General features: G+C 53.3%; 3 protein-coding genes across 3 annotated transcripts; 1 reads left to right on the top strand and 2 right to left on the bottom strand.

Annotated features, from left to right (window-relative positions):
* Nucleotides 1–1,835: 1,835 nt before the first annotated feature.
* Nucleotides 1,836–3,611, bottom strand: VOLCADRAFT_89797 (uncharacterized protein; the record flags this gene model as incomplete). The annotated part of the gene is made up of 2 exons (XM_002949338.1): nt 1,836–2,139; nt 2,677–3,611. The coding sequence occupies 2 exons, from the start codon at nt 3,609–3,611 to the stop codon at nt 1,836–1,838; spliced, it is 1,239 nt and encodes a 412-aa protein (XP_002949384.1).
* Nucleotides 3,612–8,632: 5,021 nt separating this feature from the next.
* Nucleotides 8,633–11,288, bottom strand: mrpS13 (mitochondrial ribosomal protein S13; the record flags this gene model as incomplete). The annotated part of the gene is made up of 5 exons (XM_002949337.1): nt 8,633–8,848; nt 9,689–9,715; nt 10,059–10,081; nt 10,159–10,379; nt 11,188–11,288. 5 exons carry the CDS (start codon nt 11,286–11,288, stop codon nt 8,633–8,635), a joined length of 588 nt encoding a protein of 195 aa, XP_002949383.1.
* Nucleotides 11,289–12,775: 1,487 nt separating this feature from the next.
* On the top strand, nt 12,776–20,512 carry VOLCADRAFT_89795 (uncharacterized protein; the record flags this gene model as incomplete). The annotated part of the gene is made up of 15 exons (XM_002949454.1): nt 12,776–12,922; nt 13,346–13,465; nt 13,989–14,129; nt 14,481–14,581; nt 14,877–15,041; nt 15,131–15,168; nt 15,712–16,487; nt 16,993–17,124; nt 17,703–17,804; nt 18,182–18,298; nt 18,661–18,863; nt 19,265–19,373; nt 19,509–19,577; nt 19,898–20,002; nt 20,300–20,512. 15 exons carry the CDS (start codon nt 12,776–12,778, stop codon nt 20,510–20,512), a joined length of 2,538 nt encoding a protein of 845 aa, XP_002949500.1.
* Nucleotides 20,513–23,262: the final 2,750 nt, after the last annotated feature.

The following is a 23,262-nucleotide window of genomic DNA, read 5'->3' as shown; positions in this document are numbered from 1 at the left end:
GACAGGAAAGGGAGAGATGTAGAGTTCCATGCCTGTGGAGCGGTTGATGGGGGCCGAGGAGAAGTGACACGAGGGGCTATCAGACACACTAAACCATTGGAAGGGGGCAGCGAAGAGGTTTAGGCGGGAAAGGCAGGGAAGGAGGAGGGGGAGAAGGAAGATGTGGGGTAGGCAGGCACGGCCTGGGGGAATTATTGTTTTTTCATGTTGTTTCACGTAGAGGGGAAGAAATAGTGAAACGGACCAAATTGAATTTCTTGTTTGCGTGGGCCATCTCTGCTTTTCGTTTGTGGCTTTGTATCTGGTGCACTTTTGGTTTGGGCCTTTTTTCCTGCGGGTAAACATGACGCGAGGCTTCGTACGAAGGTAGGTGAACACTCGCACAACGGTTTCTGTTTGTGTAAATTTATTTGAGCTTGCTTCCAGTGCAGTGCGGCACTGCAGACATGTTTGGCAGCAGCAACAACAACTCGGCGGAGGTCTTGGGGCATTGCGGAAAAGGTGCCGCACGGACATTTGAACCAATATTTATGTAAAACCAATCAACATGAAAAATTACAAAGTTAGTTACAACAGATCCAACAAAAACGGATAGTCAATGAAGTAACAACTGCACCATCGTGTGCCGCCGCCACGTGGTTTTGCACAAGTCGATAGTGGCGGTAGAGGGCGGGAGGTGACACAAGAAGCGTATATGGTAATAAAAAAACGTATACATCCACAGCGACAAACGTGATCTGACCAGCAGTAACAGTAGTAGCAACGTAGCAGCAGCAGATGCCGCAGCAGCAGTTATGGAAGCAATACGTGGCCGAAGCGGCCGGTTTGCACAGGCGGGTCGACCGCAGGGATAAGCGGATAGGTTAACGAATAAAACTGCCAAAAACGTTGAGAGGAGTATGCAAAACACGCACATATCAGAGCTCGTGCAATATGTGTACTCAAAAACTTCAACGAATGACTTCAACGAGGAGCTTCACTGCCCGGCGGGGCATCTGAAGCACTGGCATACGTAAAATGTGCGCACAGTTACTATTTTATCTACTCGACCCGACCGGGGTCCACTGTAATAATCGCATTCTGCTGGATAAATCATACGTCATACCTGCAAATGGACAGCCGACGAAGGGCGGCAACAAACATCAGATGCTCTTACGCGAAGTGAAGCCTGCCTAGCCCGCAATCCCCGCGTATATTTTTCTACCGTACAATGACCGTTTCATAGCCTCGCTTCACAGCGGACTTTCCGAGGATGAACTCCTAAACCCCAATAACAGGTGTCGAAACAAACCCTTCCTGGTTGTGCATGATTCGCGTGTGTTGTGCTGTGATATGTGCCTTATGTTACCTAGCACACGCAAACTAAGCACACACATCGTCGACGGAGCAAAGAGTGTGTGCTTAAAAATGTGCCAAACAAATTCCCGGAGTGATAACAAAACAACAAAACCCTTTGCAAAGTATCCTGTACCCAGGATGCTAATACTCAAACCAGCAATCAACACGCAAGAAAATGCAGAAGCAAAAAAAGGGAAACCAACACAGGAACACGAGGAACACACACCTAGTCTTTGGGCTGATGAGAGAGGTCACTTCGCGTGAAGCTGCAAGCGATGTAAATAATTATTTCCAGTCAAACCATGGTTCAAGGGAATGTTATTACCAATCTATCTGTCGATCGTGAATCCTATCCATTCGTAAAAATGTAAGTCCAATCCTCTGGTTCCGCCACTGTGTGCTAATGTTAGTTAAACTGCACAAGACCCAAAAACGTATCTATAGCAGCAGCCACGCCCAGACAGACTCGGCATCGCCTAGCATCCAACCCAATCATTTTATTTGATCCACATGAGTCCGAAAAAATGGTCGCCCGGCAGTCGTACAGCCGCCTCTAGACCCGCATTGCTGATCGGCGCCGAAGAAACGCCTCTGTACGACAGCACTGATGAACGCCTGCCGTCCTTGGTTTCAAAGCCGAGCAGCACGACCTTAAGCAAACCCGCGTACTTCGGGTGGTTGAGCTTGCGAAGGTTCTTGGGGTTGATGCAAGCCTTGAGTTGCGCCTGGGCTAGCGTGACCCGTGGGTCGGTGATGTCGTACACGCGGATGTCCGCGCCGCCCAGCTCAATGCGCTCGGCCCTAGAAGGCCCCATAGGATTTGTGGAAATATATATTGCCGTGTGGATGGCAGCTCAGCTGTCCAAAACAGTTTAAAAAATAAACAAATACATAAGATGTAGAAACATATTAATATACAAGGATGAAACACTATCCCTTTTAACTTTTTCCCACTTTCCTCCCTCTTGCCCTTCTTGACGCGAAAAGTTCAACGCTCCCTAGCCGCTCCCCTCCACATGGCTTGTATAAATTATGCTCCCTCTCCAGCTACAGAGGACAACCATACTGGAAACGAAACATCAGAGAGGCGATGTACATGTGCAATGTGCACACAGGAAGAGGAAGAGGAGAAGCCATGTGTTGTCAGCGGCAATGTCCGCGGCACATCAGTGCGGAGATGCTCAAATGAGCGAGACTAAAACCCGGCGCCGTCCGACCCACTTGCGGTGGCCAAAACCGAACCACATGGGAGGACATGAAAGGAAGCCCCTGATGCAGCCCACGCACTTGGATGAGAGGAGTCCCTTCCCCCCCCCCCGTTTACCCGACCTGACCGACCTCAGCGACGAGCCGACCCGCAGGGCCTCGATGTTGAACGACGCCGCATGGTGCACCTCGAACACCCAGCCCCGCAGGCCCCCATGCGCGGGGTGCCGGGCCACGATGGAACACACTTGGTGCTGAGCTGCCTCTACCGTCGCCAGCGCCGCACAGTAGCGGCAACTGGCGCAGCATTGCGGCCCGGCGGCGGCGGCGGCCTCCGCCACCGCCGCTGACGTGGCTCCACCGGGCGCCAGCAAAGCTACGGTGGTTCCGGCGCTGAGCTGGCGCTCCGCGGCGCGCATAGTCTCGCGTTGTACGGCGTCTTGGTCGTCGGCCTGGCAGACGGGGCAAATGCCTGTGCGGGTGCTGGGACTGGCTCTGGCTGAGGTTGTGATTGTAACTGCGTCAGCGACGGATCTTGGGGCCGGTGCTGGAGCAGCTACTGGCATAATGGTGGCAGCAGCAGCAGCAGCAGGAGCAACAGTGGATGTGCCGGTATCCGCGTCCGGTTCCGAGATTTCCAGGAGGGAATCACTGCTGTCTTCTGTAGCCTCAGTGGTGAGGTCCCATACTGGTGGTGGCGCTGCTGCAGCTCGCCGCGTTGCTGCTCCCGGCTTCGCTGGACCGGCAGCTGCAGGACCGCTGACAATCTCGCAAAAGTCATCATCATCAGTACTGTTGCTATATAAGCCATACAGTTTCTCGTTAGCGGCGTTGAGGGTGAGGTCCACGATGGCCCTCTGGATGGGCTCACGGGCGTTCGCATCAACCTTAGCATGGCCAGCTTTCAAGCCCCCGCTTGGCAGTGCGGATGCTAAATCGCCCCTGCTTTCTCCATCATGTGATCTTTGGCTGGGATAGGCATGACCGAAAACCTTACGGCACTTGGGCTGGACTTCCTCGCCTTCCGATGGAAGGATGCGTTTCTTGGGCCGCAGCCCAATATCCATCTAAGCGATGATTTTCAAAAGCTACTGTAAACAATCAGCTACCTCGGTTGGATTAAAGTGAGTTAAGGTGAGTCGCAGCCCAGATGGGCTCCTGGAAGGCAACACCTCCAGGTTGGACGTGCACTTCAGGCCCGCTTCCTCTCATGATGGCCATCAGGATAAAGGAGCTATAGTAAGTAGTTTGCCACGGTATTTGATGACGGCTTGAACACGGTAGAGTTGCCTAGTTTGGATTCAAGGTGGGAATTTTGAAGTCTTCCGTACTGTACCGGGCTTGACCAATCTCATAAGTTTCAGGGGTTGTTTCCACTTGGATCAAAAATCACGGATTAAGGCTTAACCCGTCGCATAAGGAAACATCAAGCGGATCAGGACGGATTAGGCGGATTAAGATTGGCGGGATTAGTTAATGATCTACGCCTGTATTCGCGCATTTCGTGGGTTTAACGTAGATTAACATGTTACAGAATGCGCACATTTTTCCTATACTAAAGCTCAAACTCGGTGGGGAAAATTTGCTACGTGGTGGCCACCAAGTATCAAATTGACAATCTCGGATCAACACGTTTTACAACGCCTTATAAGAAACCTGATTGACAGCTTGGAAGGTTATCCTTTATAACGGCTGTAAGTGTTCCTAGTTTTGTGGGAAGCTTTGCGCTCCTTGTTCGGCATTATGCACCACACCGTGGGTGTCGTTCAAATGTGCTGCAAGGCCTTCATGTTGATACTCGATAGTCTGTTAATGTCCAGCAGTACTCGTTTTTGCATTTTTTGTACGGAATGGCAATCGTTGTACTTCAATCCGTTCCTTGAGCTGTGGACCGGTCCCCGTGCACGTGAGAGTCATGGAATGGAGACCCCAAAACGAACACCGCAAGGCCTCACACGGGGAACGTAAACCCTCCCCGTCAACACCGCAGCAATTTGAAATGTTGTTTGGTAATGTTTCAGCAGCTCCAAAACGTTCTGATGCTGGAATAGCTGCAAGCTTATCAGGTGTAATGATGAACGACGGTGCAAACCGTACTCCCCGAACCGTTCCTTCCCTGTAATCCATACCCCCGTGCTGTCCGCCAGTATAAAGGAATGTTATTCGTGTATACTGGGCCGTAATCGTGCTGTCATGTACAGCGGTATCAACCCTTACTTGCCCGTAGCCAAGAAGCCATCGAAACCAAAACTTGCCCTTAAGAAGATAGAAATAGTAGCGAAGGCACAGAAAGATACTGCGGAAAACGTCGCCACCAAAGAACATGTGCCCTTGCTCGACACGCAAGGGCACTCCTCTACGGGATCTTCATCTCGCAACCTGAGCAAGACGAAGGCCCCGTAGAGGAGTATTTATGTACTGATAGTATACATGATGATGTGAATGCCGTGGGTGAGGAGGATGCATCATCGGGTGAGGGTTCGGACACCAATGAGGATGATGGGCCTGAGGACGCGAACTCCCACACGCTAGTGGTGGCGGGAGGTATACTTTAAGTTCGTCCGCAAAACCGTCGCATCACGTAAGAGTCTGCTTCATCAGGCGGGGGTCACTTTCGGAAATGCAGTCACCGCAGCGGACGTCAGTGCCTGCCCTACATGCCGTGTCTGGTGACAGCCGGGCACTGGAACCTGGGTCGGGCGATGTCGGAATCTGGACGCGCACTTGGAGCCTAGGTTCACTTGGTCTGATTCCTGTTAGACCCCCACGCTCTCTCTGTAGCAAAGCCGCGAGCTTGGCGTTGGCTCCGGCCGCCCCCGTTCAGCGGCTGGCCACTCCCCGTTGATGTTGTTACAGGGTGGTTAAGCTTCACCAGTGGCCTCCTTCCCGAGGCAGTTCCCTGCTCTCCCCTGCTAGAGGCGCACCCTAATCCATTCACCCCATCCGACTTCAGAGTGTACTCTTTGAGTTTGGCAACTCACCACCAGCATCCAATCAAATCTAGCGGATCAACGGCGCGTCAACTTAGTTCCTGGTCAGCTCGCAAGTTGATTTGATCATGTCCTACACCGTCCACAAGATGGGGGGCCACCTCCCATTTCAACACCTACGGACGGTTCTCTCCTGGGAAATGGGAATGGCAACGTTTGTCTAGTTTGCCGACTGCACCCGTAACGACCAGCTGTCATTGTCAAACTCACTCTCGGCCCCATTTGGGCAGTGCGCCACCTCACGTCAAACGTAATAATGCACGTGTAATTGTCTGCGTTTGCCAAAGTAATTGCCTGGGTTTGCAAACGGTAGGAATGCGAAACCAAGTGAATCCAAGTGGAAACAACCTTAATACCTTCAATGGTTTTGGTTATTATGGTTTACAAGATGGCAACGATTGGTACGGTTGGGCAGGCGATGCCACAGTTAATCCATCCACAGACTCGGCCGTGCTGGTCCCAGTGCGGTAGTCGATTCTTTGTAGTGGCTGCGACCAACCGCTCCAGGGGCCGTAAGAAGTCCACGGATCACTTAGCACAGTATGATATTCCGCTTACAAGGAGCCCATGTGCATCACCTACTACCTTGTGCTAAAGTATGGGTTATAAGTTCCCCACAAGTGCGTGGGTGTCCGTACAAGCCGGGGGGCATTGACGGTAATTCGTTTCTGGCGCGGTTACATGGTGGGCCATCATCGTTCTCCCTCGTCCGCTCGATTACGCAGCGCCTTAGAGCAACATGCTGGATCTCCCAGACATCCGAGGAACCTGGCTAGTTCAGTTAAATGCTGAAGAAACTGATCGGGCTGTTGCTGTTGCTGGAATCTTGCAGGGAGGAGTGCGACTAGGGAGTATACCTCAAGGGTACCCCCTTTAGGAGAACCAGGACATCGTTAACTACTTGAGGCTTAAGGGCAAAGATTGGGCGCGTGTTTTACATTAATGTAACGAATTTCGGGATACTGCTGTTGCCGACTTGGAAGCATAGCCGCCAAATTCAGCCAACCGACAAACGGCCATTGAAACTTGGTTCGCCGAAACAAGAAAGCGACACAACGAACACAAACCGATGACATTGAAAAAGCCCGCTGCTTCCATAGAGCACAAAGACTAATTCTCCGAGAAAAGGGTGCTACACAATAGGACAGCGCCCATAAAAGTTTATGCCGGCAGCTCGGACAGTAAACATCGACACAAGGCATTTTATCAACCATGCTTACAAAACTTGTAGGCTGAGGAGCGTACGTCTGAACTCACCTGCAAGGAAAGGAGTGCAGACAACAGGCCTACATGTTAAATCCCGTAAGATGTGCACAAACAAAAAGTGGACGACTGTGTTGCAAACATGCAGACGTAAGAAACGCGGCCTCAGAGATCTTGGTGATTTTAGCGTCGTCATTGTCACGCTCAAGAGTAGCAAATATTTTTGCACATCAAAGGCCGCAACGCACAAACCATGCAAGACTAGCACAGTAGGCGAGTACATTAGGCAACTGGCAATGCAATAGGACATCCGAGTGAAAGCAGGACATAAAACCGCTGCTGGCTTCAGAGAGAAGATTAGGATAAAATCAGCGGCGGAAACAGACATGACGCCTGATCCGACCCTCAGCTGACACGCATGAATGAGAAATCGTCTCATCACAAGCCGTCGACAAACTCATGAAAACGCAGCATGAACTACCTGAACATCTACGTCTATGGTGCTCAGATAATGCGTCCAGCATTCTCATCAAAAAATGTCAGTAGCAGAACTGGCATTTACTGGATTTAATCATCACTGCACCACGGCGGCCTCCCTCGGACATCGGCCACAAAGCCGACAACGCAACCCCGGGGAACCATACATCAACCTCCGTTGTGATTGTGTTCGTGGAGATCATGATAAACCGACTCGTAGCCGCAACTTACCACGTAGGACGAGGCAGTGCCAGTGGCAAGGAAGCGCCCTTGATATAAGTCGCCACTCCTAAAACGGGAGGGAGGGATAGGGTCGAGGTGCCACGGGTAAAGTCAGGAACAGATCCCATGGGCTACTGACAACTGCATTTCCGGATGTCGCGAGTATAGGCCTCAGAGAATCAGGATGAGAAGATAACTTTCTTCACAGAATTTCAGAATTAGCATGGATAGTTAGGTCATCACTGGCACATCCACTCGCAACGCAAGCCAGATTATATCTTGCAGGGTTACTTGTAATTGAATGACGATTATTACGCCGTGCAGCTTTCCAGGCAAAGGCCGCTGGCCTCCCAAGACTTGTGAAAAGCAGCCGCCACTTACCGTTAAAAAATCATGGTTATCATCATGCCAGATTAAGGCAACCGTATCAATGCAAGATGAACCATCCTCGGCATGCTACCTCCAATAGCCGTGAGCCAAGGAGGGCTAGACGCCTTGTCTATGGTTATAGCGGCTATAGATTTCCAGATAACCTTAGCACATTTGAAACTCGACATTCTGACGGAGTACAAGCATCCTGGTAATTTATACCGGCTCTCCGGCGGCCGGCCGTACGGGTCGTATAGTTGGTTGCCGCCAACGGCGCGGTTCGAGCTCTAAATGCATCATCGCATGGTCCCATTAACTGGTAAGTTCAGGAACTTAGTACAAGTTTGTTATTACGAAGGTGAGCGCTTGAACAATGTCCTAATAGCTCGGCGCAAATCCGACAGGCGTTCGCCTGAGAACAATAGCCGCACCAAGCAACCAAGTTGGGTTACAAAGGAAAAGGTATAATAAGTAGCTATCACAAACCCATCCACTGCAACCTCGGCCACAATTCGGCCTTGCACCATGTACAAACACGCGCCTAGCCTTACGGTCACGCCCTTCAGGACATGGGTCCATCTGGAACCACAATCTAACACACGGAGCCCGCCTCCAGGGCGCAGGCCACCGACTACAAAGCGACATCAGCCGTCATATGCTCCGCACGCTCCGGGTCTCCGTGTACAGCCCTGGAAAGAGCGGGAAAGTTGCAGTAATACCGTCTTTCCCTGGAAATTCCGCACACCGAGACGCGAACACAAAGAACACCCAAATGGAAGACCGCAACATATCACGCAGGACACAATCCTCGGCGCGGCACATGCTCATCAGCGCTTCGCGCCTTTTGCAAAAAGCGGGCTACGTATCATCCCCGCCTTGGGCTGCCGCGACAACTGCATGTGATGCATCCCGCGCTGCGAGTTGATGGCCACCTCCGCCGCGACATTTTCGCGGATTTGCCTCCGCAGAGCATCTCCTGTGACGAAGTTGGCCTCGATATAAGACGCAACCTTCTGCAAATAGGTCTCCTTGATGTCCTTTACCTAAAACAACAAACCAAGCACATGAGGGTGCGGGGGGTTTGTTCCCGCTGTCAGACTGCTTTCTCATCATTACGCAATGTCTAAATCCACAGAAACGCGTACTTATGGGTTGCACTAACACACGCAAATTCGGTGTTCCCACCTTCCAAACCCCAAATGGAAGTCTGCAGTATGAATTATATAAATGATCTCAGCGCGGGCGCGAACTCGTTGTTATAATGGCTGTGTGAGCTAGCGGCCATCAAATAACCTTGCTCCGCAGCCCTAGAACCTAATAGAAACTTCTCACTTGGAACCCTAGCGACCATGCCTGAAGGTGTTCAGAGGATCCCCCCCAGCCCCTTCCCGGGGAAGGGGGTGATGTCAGATGTCAGGTACCCGACACCAACCCTGGAGCCAGCCACCTGGGTGCGCGCCGGCTGTGCATCACTGCGTAACAGCTCGGTACGGTATGGTACGGTACTTCACAGCCGTACGTCCGAGAAACGCAAGCCCCAACTTCTCTTACCCTATCCATGCCGGTACAGCAATACGACTAGAGAATACGAGGTTTGCGTTTCTTGTACGTAATCCGACTTACAGCAGCCCTGAGTATCCCATATGTGTAACACACATGCAGAACATGAGCAGAAATCCACAAACTCCAGAAAGGACTCAAGAAGTACCCGACAGCTGCTGTGTGCGTGATGGATCCCGCATACCACTGGGGGTTACGACCGCCATGCCGTCGTCACGCTCCTTAGCGGCCCCGCGGCTAGTCATAAAACAATAGCATACATGGGAATGTCCCAGCAGCGCCCAGAACGGAATGTCACCACTTCCCAGAACCCCACCGCTCACCTTAAGGTCCTTACTAATGCCGCATGCCTGCGAATTGGCACGGCAGCGTTACTGTATAGGAGCTGTAAGGGCTGAGAGCACAGGGGGCAAGAAGGGTCCTAGGCACACGCGCACCTCGGCGACCTGAAGACTGGTAGACCTTCCTAGTCCAAAGACTCTCCGTAGAGCAATGTGAAATGTAGCGTTGGGATATAGCGCAACGCGCTGAATTTGGACCATGGAGGGAACCCGTAAAAATTACAACATAAAAAGCCGTAGTCTGTCAACTTACAGAAGGACACTCAAGTCATTCCATCTAAATACCTTGTGGGATATAACGAATTTGCAAGGCAGAATCGCTTCTTCAGCACCGATGTCGTGCCGTACGGACCTCTGTCTGTTTTATAATTTTCCCTGTGAAAGAGGTAGTATTTGTGCGGGCGATGAGAGCCTGAAAGTTGCAACTGATTCCGAAGGGCTCAAGTTCCTACCGTTCTCCATCTTAGGGGGCATAGGGACTCCATCACCTTTTCTGCAGTACCTTGTGCCATTGCAAACCTGAACGTGATGGGTACCCTTAGTTTTGTGCTTGCCCAGGTAGCCATCAGCGCTCTGGTTGTTGGCGCGCTGAAGCGTAAAGGTGCGGTAACGTACCGACCGGAAGCCATCTCCAACGATTACGCACGCTACGCAGTAACCTGGCTCATATCTACTGGGGAATCGGCATGGGTGAAAGGAGCAGAGTTCGTGGAGCAGATGTCGCAGAAGCCCCGTTGAGCTCGTCACCGCTCCGTTGACTTGGGAACTCCCGGCCTGTAAGTTCATGGACTCGCCAAGAGGGGCGACTGTATCAGCTGGTCCAAGGGGGAGAAATTTCAAGAAGCTCTGGCAGATGTAACGTGCATCTCGTTAAGAATGGTTTTGTGGGTTTTACGGCTTGTGCGGTCGGCAACCTGGGATGAGTTGCGTTGCGTATCTGGGTCCCGCCTCAACGATTTTGAAATCATAGGCCGGCAGCCAACAGTGAAGCTGCTTGCTGACAGCAGCAGCACGCGGAGTCATTATCGGGCTCCGAAGGCTCAGTTAAACGATATGCCTCCTAGCTATCCCTTATCGAAAAGCTTTGAGGTTGCCCCGGGCGTTCGTCGTTGGCGGATTTTGGGCCCCGGCGTGTTTAAATAAGCCAATCCAAGCGGAACGCACGAAATAGGCGTTAGGAACGCGCCAGTATAGCTTTATAGGGTGCTAGGTGCGTCAGGATGATGGGTAGGGGGGCTCATATGCGCTTCATTGAGGCGTGCTGCTGATTTTCCTCGCGATGCAACGGTAATCTGTCTTGTACTGAGCCGTCCGAAACCTCCGAAACTCTAGCAAGCTGAGACGAGACTGTATCCCGCAGCGAAGTCGTCGTACATCATTCGTCTCCTAGTACGTGGCCTCCATCCTGTCATGTCGCAAGTGTTAATCGCGTGAGGGCATGGGTCGGAAAGGCGGCGGCCTTAGACGGGAAGGAGGCGGACCTTGTCTGGTCGTTAAGCCGCTGCTGTCGTCCCGCGGGCTCCCGCTGCTCCGGGCAGCTGAGATGCGGGGACGCAGAGCTTCTGTGGCGGGACCTTGACATTATATATCCGGTGTATAGGCGTCCTCCTCTTTTGGATTTTCTGCTTGTAACGTCGATATGTCTGTCTGCACATTTGTCTGCTCCTGGTGCTGTATGTCTTCCACGTTGGGCCTCCTGCTATACTGTTTACTGGTTCGCGGGGGGGGTCAGTATTTGTAGGTGGGTGGGGGAGGTGTAGCCTGATTAGGAACTGTTGAGGAAGAGGGGTAATGTAACCTTGGGACGCGGATTACCTTGCCATGGCCTTGATAAGTTGATGCCGGGAGAGGAAACCGCCGTGTTTGTGCCGTGGTACGTGTGTCGTAGTGCTGTGAGTTTGCAAGAGTGTAGTTTATCCCGCGATCGGTTTAGGGGTTTTGCCTAGCCGGGCAGTCAACTTGCTAAGAGCCCTGGCCAGCTCTGAGCTGGTGGTACACGAACTCCCTCCCCTCTTTCTTCTCATTCGGGTGGCATGTGTCGTACCTGGATTGTACTGCCTTTTGATTGATGCCCTGTTCGTGGACCTTCCCCTGTTGCATCTGAGCCGGATGGAGGCATGTGACGGTGTTAAAACCCTAAAACCCTCCTTCCGTACATCCCTCCCTCCCTCCATACATCCCTCCCTCCCTCCATACATCCCTCCCTCCCTCCATACATACATACATCCCTCCATACATACATACATCCCTCCCTCCCTCCGTACATACATCCCTCCCTCCATTCCATGATGACGATGAAAGTGCTGCCGGCCTGGCATCTCGCGAGCTCACAAGCGAATTGGAAAGCCTCAGCATACAGGGTGTTACAAATTCCTCGAGATAGAGCCGGATTAAAGCACCAAAGCCCGCGCTAGTTGTCAACACACATAATATGAAGCGTAGATGGATGGGTATGGTTACCCAGGTTAATACCTAACGAATCAAAACCGCCGAAAAGCAAGTCGTACAGGCCGGACTCAGGTCCGGGTTGTATGAGTGTCTGGATTCAGAACTGTCCGCAGCATGCCTGTGTAGCAAAAGTCTCCAGTACGAAACGTCTGAGGTTGCTTACGTTGTAATGAAATGAAAAAGGATCTGTTCCTTTCAGTTGGTATCCCATCCAAAAATCCGCATCATCCTCTTTACTGATGCTCACCTGTTAGGGTAACTGTCGTGTTAACCTTGCCTTTACCTTAATTATGAGAATCTGTCCTATTTGTTAGCTTTTTGACTGGTTAACCTTGTAGGTTCATGAAAACGCGCAAAAGGCAATGAAGCATTTGCCTAGCCGGGTTAAGGATTGCTAAGGGAAAGTTGTGGAAATATTTTTAGCAAGCAGTTGTAGCTACTGTGTTATCGCATACCGTTCTGCCGTTACTTATCTTGCAAAGCAGGCGAGGTATTTAACAGCGGAGCCTGCAAGGTATAGCCGGCTAGTATGAATACCAGTCCCTTACCACATTGTATATACAGCATCTCTGAATCTAGGTCGATTTGACCTTTGTGCGCATCTACCTGTCAGGTGAAGCAATGGCGTCAACGGATGCCCAGGTCCTTGCAAAGCCCAGGCATGTGGAGGGGCCATCAGGGTTACTAGGTTCATCGGCGGCTCGAAAGGCTTCCAGAGACAGCTCCAAAATGTCCAGCGATAAGCTGCCTCCGGTTGTCGTGTATCACGTAAGCACCGCGACCCGGCCTGGGCAACTGTATGCCAAACGTAGGCGGCATCAGCTATAATTACTTAACCTATAGATTGTTTCCTCGGATAGCACCTCCACTTGCATTTTGATGCCGCTGCGATTCCCCTTGCACGCCCCCGTCGTCCAGATACGCCCCGACGCACAGCGTCACCAATCGCAGTTGGATTCGCGCCAGCCAAACATTATCCTGCGTTCCGCCTTAACGTCACAGCCGCTGTGTTGTACTAAAGATGGGGAACGTGATGCGGTTTTGGAACCATCCTCTATGGACCCCAGCTTCCAACCTCCCCCTCCCCCACAATACCGATGCCAAGGCCTTAGCTAAGCCTTTTTCTTCCACGTTGATTCGTTTCAGCACTTGTTTTTCCATTCCTTCGTGTTCACGTATGGCCCAACGCAGGACATCTTCAACCTCATCAGCATCGCCTGGCTCAACGCCAGCAACTTTTACTACCTGGCCACTGGCCGGGGCTTCCAGATCTTCTACCTTAGTACGATGTTGTACTTCGTTGCGGACCTGGTGCGCGTTACAGCACTGAAACCGCCTGCACGAGCTGTACGGGTGTAAGAAACAGATATGAACCATCCAGGCTACATCGTTTGCCATTCCTTGCCACCGCGCGTGTATGGGAAAATGTGGACGTTGAAGCAGCAAATATTGGACGAGACAAATGATTTTTTCCAGGCGGTTACTCGACGTGTTCGCTGGTATAGCGTTGTCTGCGATGCGATGCGCGGCAGCTATGGAAACAAGCGCCCGACGCGCGCGCGCACACACACATACACATACATACGCTCTCTCTCTCTTGCAACCCCAGAGCGAACGTATATCAGCCAGGGTATCACCATTGCCTTGACCTTCTTTGAACTTCCTGTCCTACGGATCTACCCTGGGGCATGCGCTGCTGAGAAGTCTATCATAGGGCCCTCATTCGCTTGCTCCCATCCGATACCCCCAAGCGCACGTGCACTCTTTTTTGTCCGTATTTGCACTTTGACGGCCGCGCCGCTTTTTTGTTTCTGGTTCCTCCGCCCTCGAACAGATCTACGTAGGAGTCGTACCTCGATCCGTGAAGTCCCCCCTCGTCATTCTCGCACATCACGTTATTACGGCGCTGTACGTGCTCATACCGTACCACTACCCGCAGTACGAGTGGTGCATGTCGTATTGCATGCTTGTTGAGGTGGGTCACTTGGGTTGGGCGGGTACGTGTGTGGGAGTGCAAGAGCGGGCGAACTGCTGAGCCAGAAGGACGATCCTGGCCTAAGCCCCAAAGGTTTTAGAACCCAAATCGAGCCAGGTTTAGGTCGATTCAGATCGCAGCAGGGGTGGCCGTTGCAGTTAAACTAGGAGTCCCTGCCCCCACTGCATCACTACGGCATGCACAATTGTAGGCTGGTGAAAATTTGGTGCTCTGTCCTTCATTCTTTCCTTCATCTCCATCTCCGCCTACCTAGATTCTTCTCCGGCGGCGATGCAATTACCTTTTCATCGCCATTAAGCCCCTCCAACACACGCACGGGACGCACCCTAGGTGAACACTTGGCTGCTCATCGCCAAGCGCACCGTGCGGTCTCCCATCCTGGAGGCGCTATTTTACGTCACTTGGGTTCTGCTTCGCAACATATATTACCCGTGAGTGCTGGGTTGTTATTTTTTGGATCGCTTTTTTGTGTGGAGGGAGAGAGAAGGCACGTGCGTGCGCTGACATGTCACACGTGCATTCGGAAGGTGTGACAGTGCGCTGGGGTCCTGCGCTTATTGCAAATTGTTTTATGATGGCAAAAAGGTGCTTTGCCAGGCAAAGAGCCTTCATTTCCCGATTTCCCGCCTCGCCGAGCTGACATTTTCCCAAACCGACGGCATCGATCGCCTGTGCATCGTTGCTGCCTCTTATCTCATTGCGTTCCGCGGCGGGGCATGCTGACAGGTACTTGATCTGGGTGTTTTACAAGGAATGGCAAAAGGAGACTTTGGCTTGTGGCACCCGCTGGAATCCCATCCTCACGACGCCGATTTTCCAGACAGCCTTGACCGGCCTCAACTACTACTGGACGATTTCACTGCTGTTGAAGCCCAAAAAGTCTAAACAGTTGTGAGGGCGATGGGTTGTGAGGATAAGGGCAGTTGTTCACTTCAAGAGGATGAGGGCTATTGCCGGCTGTTGCCGGCATTTCTATGCAGCGGAGATGGCAAATTTTGGGAGACGGGCAAAGTGGCGGGTGAGGAGGTCTTGGCAGCTGTGCTCAAGTTAGGGATAATGTTTGGGGCTGGCAATTGGTTCGCGAAAAAATGATAGCTGCAGCTGTCGGGGTTGTCGTTTGTGTTTGCTATCGTGGTTCTGTGTGTGCTGCGTGTGCGATGATGACCGTACACCATAGCGCGGATCACGTGCATCGGCGATTGTAACTCAGGTCATTGTTCAATTTCTTATTTCACAATTTTGGCATCAATTTCTCTTCCGCAGACTGTCATGCTAGTTGTGCAAGACTTTAAATTGCACTTTCCAGCTGAAATCGCGGGTAAACCCCGTTGGAAGGATTTACCAAATCTTTGCTTGATGTGCAAGCCTTACTTACGGAATGTCACAGCGGCTAGACGGGTGTTTGCCTAGTGCCTCGTTGCGCGCCTTGTGCCTGCAACGTAGGGTTGCAGGGTGTTCCCTCGAGGGATGACGTCGTCGGTCTCTAAAGATGTTGCGATCATTGAGACAGATGGCACGAGCAGGTGAGCCTGGTGCGGTTCTGCCCCCGTGCGCTCGGCAGTGAAGCAAATGGTACCAAACAGACCCGCCTGCAAACTGAGAGGTTCCATAGCGTATTTTAAGGGTTTGCAGCTCATAGCGAATTCTATTCGCGACTTAAAATGCAGAGACTTGGCCATTCAGGAGCGAATCCAGGCAGCAGCACGCGTCAACGCCATGCTGTATGCGCAGTTTGAAAACAACATATCGACCCTGGATCGCACGGAGCAGGAACGCGATGCCTGGGCAGCGCACGCAAGGACCCTAGCGCAGAAGCTTGTGCAAGCACGCAAGCGCATCGCACGCTTGGAACGAGCCCTGGCCGAGGTCACCGGTCAGCCGCTGCCAGAAGTTTCCTCCCTATTCTCCACTGACGCCAGCGCCGAAGATGCGGACGAAGAAGCCCGGCAGCTGGCTGAGCTGCTTCAGCTACAGCTGTCCGCTGCGGTCTCGGACTTCCAAACCGCCACGGCACCTTCTGGCCAGACCCCAATAACGCCGGCACCAACGCCGCAGGCCCGACAACGCGCGGCAGCTGCGGCGCTCTACCCCGCCTCCTTACTATCCGCGACAGCGGAGACCCGCTCTGCAATGGCCGCCGAGTCGGCATCGGCAATATCGTCACCAGCGACAGCAGACGGCCAAGGTGGCGCCGCGCCGGTCGTTGGGGAGGCCGCCCCGGGGCCAGGGATACCCTTCCCGTCGCCTGTCGTCAACCCTACGCCAAACCAACAACGGGTGCTGGAGGCGCTCGTGCGGCGAGGGCAGGCCATGGGCTGGCTCATACAGCTCAGCGAGGTGCGCCATGAAGCCGGGATCTGGGCCGAGGCGGTGGAGGGAAATGGGGCGGGGGCGGCACCGGTGGAAGCGGGAAAGGGACGGGGCAGGGAGCCTTTGCCCGGGGTTACTGGAACGGGGTTGGGGGCGGATGCGACGGAGGCAGGCCAGTGGTAGACGCAGTGGGACCATTGCCAGCGGCAGCCGCGGGTGCTTCTGCTGGCGGCTTCTGACGCAAGGGCGAGGGGGAAATGGTGAGCTGCGACCCAGGCGTTAGGATTACTCGCAGGGTGGAAGCACCACTAGCGGCCGATGGGCAGGGCAATGGTACGGCTCCGAGGCACATCGGCGGCATGGGGGGTTTCGGCGGTGTGAGTTGTCGGCTTAAGTGGGGCCTCAACTGATGCGGCAGCCGCGCCGACCGCAAGTGGTTCACGATTGCTCAGCACACGTGCGTTACCGCATGCGGTGCTGCCATCTGCTGCCCTTCCTTCCAATACCCATTGTTTTCCAAATCCATCATCAGGTGACCCTTGGGTCAGTTTTGGGCGAGGGTGAGTTTGGCGTGACGTATTTGGGGACCTGGCGTCACGCGGCCGTGGCCATCAAGGTGGTGCGGCTGCGGCACGCCGCGGAGCTGACATCTTTCTTGCGGGAGGTACGACATTGCCGTGCATTGCGAGCGTCGTGAAACCATGTCACGCACCCCTTTTGCCTTTTTGTATTGACCGCTTGTCTGAGCCGTGTATTAAGAAGGCATAACATAAACGTGGTATCGAAACTTGGAAGCCCGCTGTAATAACAACAACAACAACAACAACAACAACAACAACAACAACAATAGTGCAGAGCGGGGCACACGTCGCGAGGGCTCTGTTAACACACACACACACACACACTTTGCCGGCGTCGTGAAAGCGCCCGATCCAGCCCTTTGTTTATGAATGAACCGAGCCGCGGGGCATAAGCGGGGCGTAAGCGGGGCCATCCCTGTGCGTGTGTATATGTATGTGGCGTCGCCAATAGCTAATGGCGAATAGCATATGGTGCGCTGGCTCGGAGGATTTCTTGCAAGACCATATTTGGTTTTCATAGATGCGGCCCTTTCCTCTCCTTTCCTTTCGCGCTCTGGCTCTGTGTGTAAGTGTATCCCGCTTGCTTTCCCTTGACGTGTCTGAGCGTCCCCAACTCTTAACTACTCTTCCCACCCTTGGCCCCTGGTTTCGGAGCTGGCAGGTGGAGAGCATGTCGTACATACGTCACCCCAACGTGGTGCCCTTCTTGGGCGCTTGCCTCTCCGCACCCGACAGGCTGTGCCTGGTGTCCGAGTACATGCCGGTGAGCGTGCGTGTGCGCGCTCCACCATAAGCATAAGTAGACGCAGCAAGCGCCACCCAAACTTTCCAAATTCATCAGAAAAGGTTTCCCTCAACAACAATCTAAAGTTATAACAACACAAAAAAAATCCAAATTGTTGATGGGGAGAGACCATCCCATGCAAGGTCCCATAAGGAGCTTTATTGCTTTATTTTCAACTTCTTTCCGGTTTCCTGATTTTGGGCTGTCCGCGAAAATACCTACCTACCTGGTCGCCTCCTTGGTCCTTGGTGCGCTTGTGTGTGATTGTTTGCGCCTTGGTCGATTCGATTCCACCACATTTCCGACCCCGTCTGAACAGCACACGCTGCACCGCCGCATCCGTCCCGATCCCCCAGGGTGGCACGTTGAGTGATTGGTTGCACCCCGGCGGCCTGCCCGCGCCGGGTACTCAGAGCGGCGGGCTCATCAACCCCGTCAAACCCCTCCTGGAGCGACTGAAAATGGCGCACCAGGTGACTCCAGAGTTTACTTCAGCATGCATGTGCGTGTGCATGTGCTTGTTGCGGCCCGTGTTCACATATGCCTTCGTTTGTTTGTCGTCCATACGCCCGTGCCCGCGCCAGGGCCGCCGTTGAAATCACACGGCAGAGAGGCAGATGGCAGCTTGTGTTGCTCATATGATGAGGACGGCGGGGCTTTATGGACGTCGGAAACTTGCTGCGACCAAAATTCCCTCCGAAAAAGGACACCTCCCCCCCCCCATACCATCCTCATGCTCACGGGATGGTTATCTCCATAAAACCCATCCTCACAACACACCGACCTCCCGCGACACGCATATTGGCCCCTAACCCACATGGCCGTACAACCCCAGGTGGCCCTGGGCATGTGCGCTCTGGAGTCCTGTCGACCCGCGGTACTGCATCGGGATCTCAAACCTGCCAACGTGTATCTGGACCAGCGGGGGGTGGCGCGTGTGGGGGACTTCGGCTTGAGCAGGCGGCTGCTAGAGGAGGCGAGGGCGTCACTGACGGGCGAGACGGGCACGTACTTTTACATGGCGCCGGAGGTGATGCGGTGAGAAGGAAGGGGAAGTTGGGGATGGGGTGGGGGCGAACAGTGGGGAAGAGATGAGGGGGTGAGAAACGGGGGCAGTGAAGAAGGGGAAGGTTTATACTATGTAAGGTATGGAATGAAGAAAACTATAATAATATTAATAATTAGTTAAGTGGTTGGGTGGGCGAAGAGTAATTGCGGGTTAATGAAAAGAGATGGCGGAGAAGAAGTAAGGGGGGTAATTGGTGTGTGTTTTTGCCTCGGTTGGGTAGGGGCGTGGCGGGGTACATGCGCATGGGTGACTGGCTGGCTTGCGCCTTTGATCTTAACATTCTGTATTGTGAATGGAGGGAGGCGATGTGTTTGGGTCTACGCCCACACCACCATTTTCTCCGGCCGGTCGGCTGTTCCCGCGCACGCAGGCACGAAGTGTACGACACCAAGGCCGACGTGTGGAGCTGGGGCGTGCTACTATCTGAGTGCATCACGTGCGCCTTGCCGTACGGCCACACGTACATGACGCCCGTACAGGTATGCCGTTGTGTGCGTGTGTAGTGGTGCGCTGCTCCTTGTCTCTGCTGTCTGCCCCTCGTCAATATCTCACTCCGGTGTGCTTGTTCCGCATTTCACCTTTTCCTCCTTCGCCACACGGATCCATCATTGCAGGTGGCGCAGGCCGTTTCTGCGGAGGAGCTGGCGCCGTCGGTGCCCTCCAACATTCACGAGGAGGTTCAGGTGGGTGACGATGGCTATGGTTAGGCTGGGGCTGGGCTGGGGCTGCTTCTGAAGGAATGTGCGCGGCGGGGCTGGCAGGGGCTTACGGCCGTGTAACCTGGATGAACCCTATGAATGACTGGACGTGGTGGTTGCGCGGTGAGCGCGCGTCTGGGTATTGTAGGGTTATGTCCCTGCAGGCTGCGGAGGTCGTGTCCTATATCCTGTCCTGCCTCTGCAGTTGATGTTTAATAACATCCTTCTTACCGTATTATTTTCCCATGCTTCCTCAATTCCTTCTTCTCTGGATAACTTGTTGCATGACCCGCACCTCCGCGCAGCTGGTGTTGCGTCTTGCCTGCCAATTCGACCCTGAGATGCGCCCTGACTTTGCCAGCCTCGCCGACATGCTTGGCGGCGCCATAAAGCACATCGAGACTGTGGAGGTTCGTCGGCTGGGGCGGCAGATGCAGGCTCTGCGTTGGTTGGGCTGCGAATGCCAGATGGGTTGTGGAGGGAATAGTCAGCTAGGAAGACCCTGTCCTGAGCTCAACACGGTGCTTCGTATTCCTATTCCTAATCCGCATCGTAATGTCCGCCACTGCGGCAAATGTTATCTATGTTTCACGAACCCGTCCTCGTTCCCGTTCACGTCCACCACCCGATCTGCTTGTGTTTTCCTTCCCTCCGAACGCCCCGCTTGCCGACCTTCATTGACCATTTTTCTACCGGGGGACCTGCAGGTGGCTCGCCCGACGCTACTGGCTTCCATTCAGTCCAGTTTATTTGGGGCGTGGAGCGGTGCCTGGGGCAGGAGCAACTCATTCCCCCGTATGAACCTGAGACACCAACAACAACTACAGCAACAACAACAACAGGAACAGGACCAGCGGCCGCATCAGAAGCAGCAGCAGCAGCAACAGCGACAGCAACTAAAACAACAGCCGACCAAGTAGACCACCTGTCCCGAAAAGTCGGTGTGTTCCTTTCCAGGCCTTACCCGTCGAGATTTGCTGGTCTGGGCAGTCTGGGATCTAAGCAGGCGGTTATGATCAGGTTGTGAACGTGACAACGGGCGGCTGCAGTGCACGGTGGGCAGTAGCAGCAAGACAACATGGCAGACAGCGCGCGGTTACAGCGGTTATAGCAGTAACAGTGGCCAGGAAGAAATACCTGTAGAGACAGCAGCATCGAGTAGCGCCGGCATCCACGGCTGAGAAAGGAAGGGAAAGGAAAGGGCTGTGTGGCCGGGAGAAGAGAAGGAGATCTTGCTTGCGAAAGGCAGTTGTGCGTTAGGAAGGTAAAGATCGTTACAGCGTAAAACTCTCTTGGCCACATGGCGAGCAGATTGAAGAGGGCATCCGCAGGAAAAGCGGATCGAGGGAGAGCGTGGAGGTGAATGTACGACAAATTGAGACGTTTTGGAATGTGGACAGGTGGACTGTCCGCTGAGAAACACGAGCTTTGGCCTCCTTGTAGACATACGGCAAAAGCTCCAGCGTTTCGCACGTGATTGCAATTAACACGAGAGGTTTAGGCGAGTGGTCTGAATGTTTTGCTGCGGCCGGAGCACGGTCTGCAGCTGTCCAAAGGGCAGTGCGCTGGGGTTTTAGGGTTTTAAACCAGCCCAGTCGACTTCCCGGCCGGGATTCAGGACAGGACTAAGCGTGTGGGTGATGGAGCGCTGCATATGGGCCGCATCGTAGAGTGCGGGTTGGATGGACGGGCGCGGTGTTATCACAGCGCGGGCAGGCCCTCTCCCAAATATTGGCGATTAGGGAGGTGTAGTTTAGTTGAGAGGAGGGGACAGGGCAGGGCTGAGGATGGGGAAGGAGCTCTAGCTCACATGCGCCGTGACTGTCGCAGACGCTGGATCAGGGCCCAATTTAGCAGGGTATTTAACACGGCGCAGATTCTTCGCGTTCCGTTGCAGCAGCTGCTTAAATTTGACTCAAGCCGCACGTGTCACAATTTAGCTAGCTAAGACCTCCTGGCCGGCTGTGTTACCCTGCGTCCGAAGCCCAGATTGTGTTATGCAGCCAAAGAGGAGGCGTCCTTTTAGAGGAGGCAGGCGAGGAAAATAGGCCAGCGTGAATGGTAATGTTAGGTAGTCGTACGGAGTATCAGTACAGACCGAACCCAGGTTGTCCGCAAGATCTTTTCGTTCGTGGGTCGCGCACATGACGCTTGATTTTCGGTGCTTGCCTTGCACTAGTCGTGCATGACTGCGTGTAAGCGGTCTAGGAGGCAGTAACACCTCGCGTGTCCAAGCATTTCCTTTTTTCACTGACCCTCCCCAAGTGCTGTTCCGTTGGCACCGGTGCGTCAGCTGCCTGTTCTCGAGTGTCGTGTGCTGGCCGGTCCCAATGCAGGGAATGTGCACCTTAACAATGGTATCCTTTCTCCCTTCCGTTCGCTAGCCTGGGCACCGTTTTCGTTACAGGGAATCACAGGCGCGATCTGCCCAGCTTGAACCTGGTGAGGTTCTGCTCGGGGTGTGTGCTCTCGAGCTAAGCAGGGTAGTCTACTGCTTATTTCGGCAGAGTGTTGAAGGCCGTGAGCCTGGGAGGGAGAACTCTCAGATGCACGTGGCAATTTGCCTTTACCAGCAGCTGCTTTTAGCGGCTTCGATTTTCCGCGTTTTCCTACTTAACATTCCTTGCGGGACCGAGCCTAATTGGTGGTTGCAAGAGAAAGGACCTCCGGGTTTCGTATGTGCTCGCTGATAGACGAATACTTTGTTTAGGCTAAGAATAGCTAAGAAAATTCACGTTGGGAGATATTTAAGGTCCGACATGTAAGGGCTATGTGAGGACATGGCATTGCTCCCCGTGGATGGACACCGGGGCGCATTGCGTGGGTGGTCATGGTGCGCCAGGGAACATGGAAAGAGCCAGGTATTAGGCAGTTTCAACAGTTAGTGTGGGGCATGGTTGTGAAGGGTCTCAGGCTTAGGCTACTCTGCCTTATGTATGGAGCCTCCATGTGGTAATGTACTCAGGGGAAGGCCTGAACGCTGGTCCTCCTATGAAACCCCCTCCTGCCAGATGCGCGTCGAAACCACTCCAAGGGAGGTTGGAGCATTATATTAACACTAGCTTTCAATGAAAACAATTAATAGGAGACCAATTGGCAAAGCCAAAGCATTGCGGGCCCAGGCTCAAACGGATGGGCATCGTGGCAAGTCCAAAGAAGGCCGCCTCAATAACATCCACATCGTCACTGTATTTGTCGAGAGCCCATATTCAGTGCAGTGCAGCGTCCGAAGTAAATTCCATGAAGCTTCAGTGCAAACTGAAGCTTGCAACGTCAGCTAGCAAAAGTGTTTCAGCCAGCCTCATGGCCGGAAAGAATGCCCGTGGTTGAGCTCCGTACCTGCGAAACGATCCGAACCCTCTGCTCACAGTCTCTCCTCCGTCCCTAAATACCACACTCCATGCCAGTAAAATAATATATGCCCGAAAACACGGACCCGAGCACCCAAAACAACCAAGCCAAGACCCGTGCGAGGCACGTGGGCCAAAAAGCCAGTCATCAAGTGCGTATGTCTAAACGTTGCGGTTGCGCTACAGGCGCACTATCGTATCGTCTGCTATAGCCTGCAGTATATCAGACGCTGCTGGCGGGCATTCCGTGAGTGCAATGCCCGTCATATGCGTAAACAGCATGCTTTTCACACGAATACTTAATATACTTTATATTTCCA

This window comes from Volvox carteri (assembly GCF_000143455.1).
Source record: "Volvox carteri f. nagariensis unplaced genomic scaffold VOLCAscaffold_14, whole genome shotgun sequence".
NCBI lineage: Eukaryota > Viridiplantae > Chlorophyta > Chlorophyceae > Chlamydomonadales > Volvocaceae > Volvox > Volvox carteri.
Note: the sequence above shows the minus strand (reverse complement) of the source record. Positions and strands in the feature narration are given on the sequence as shown.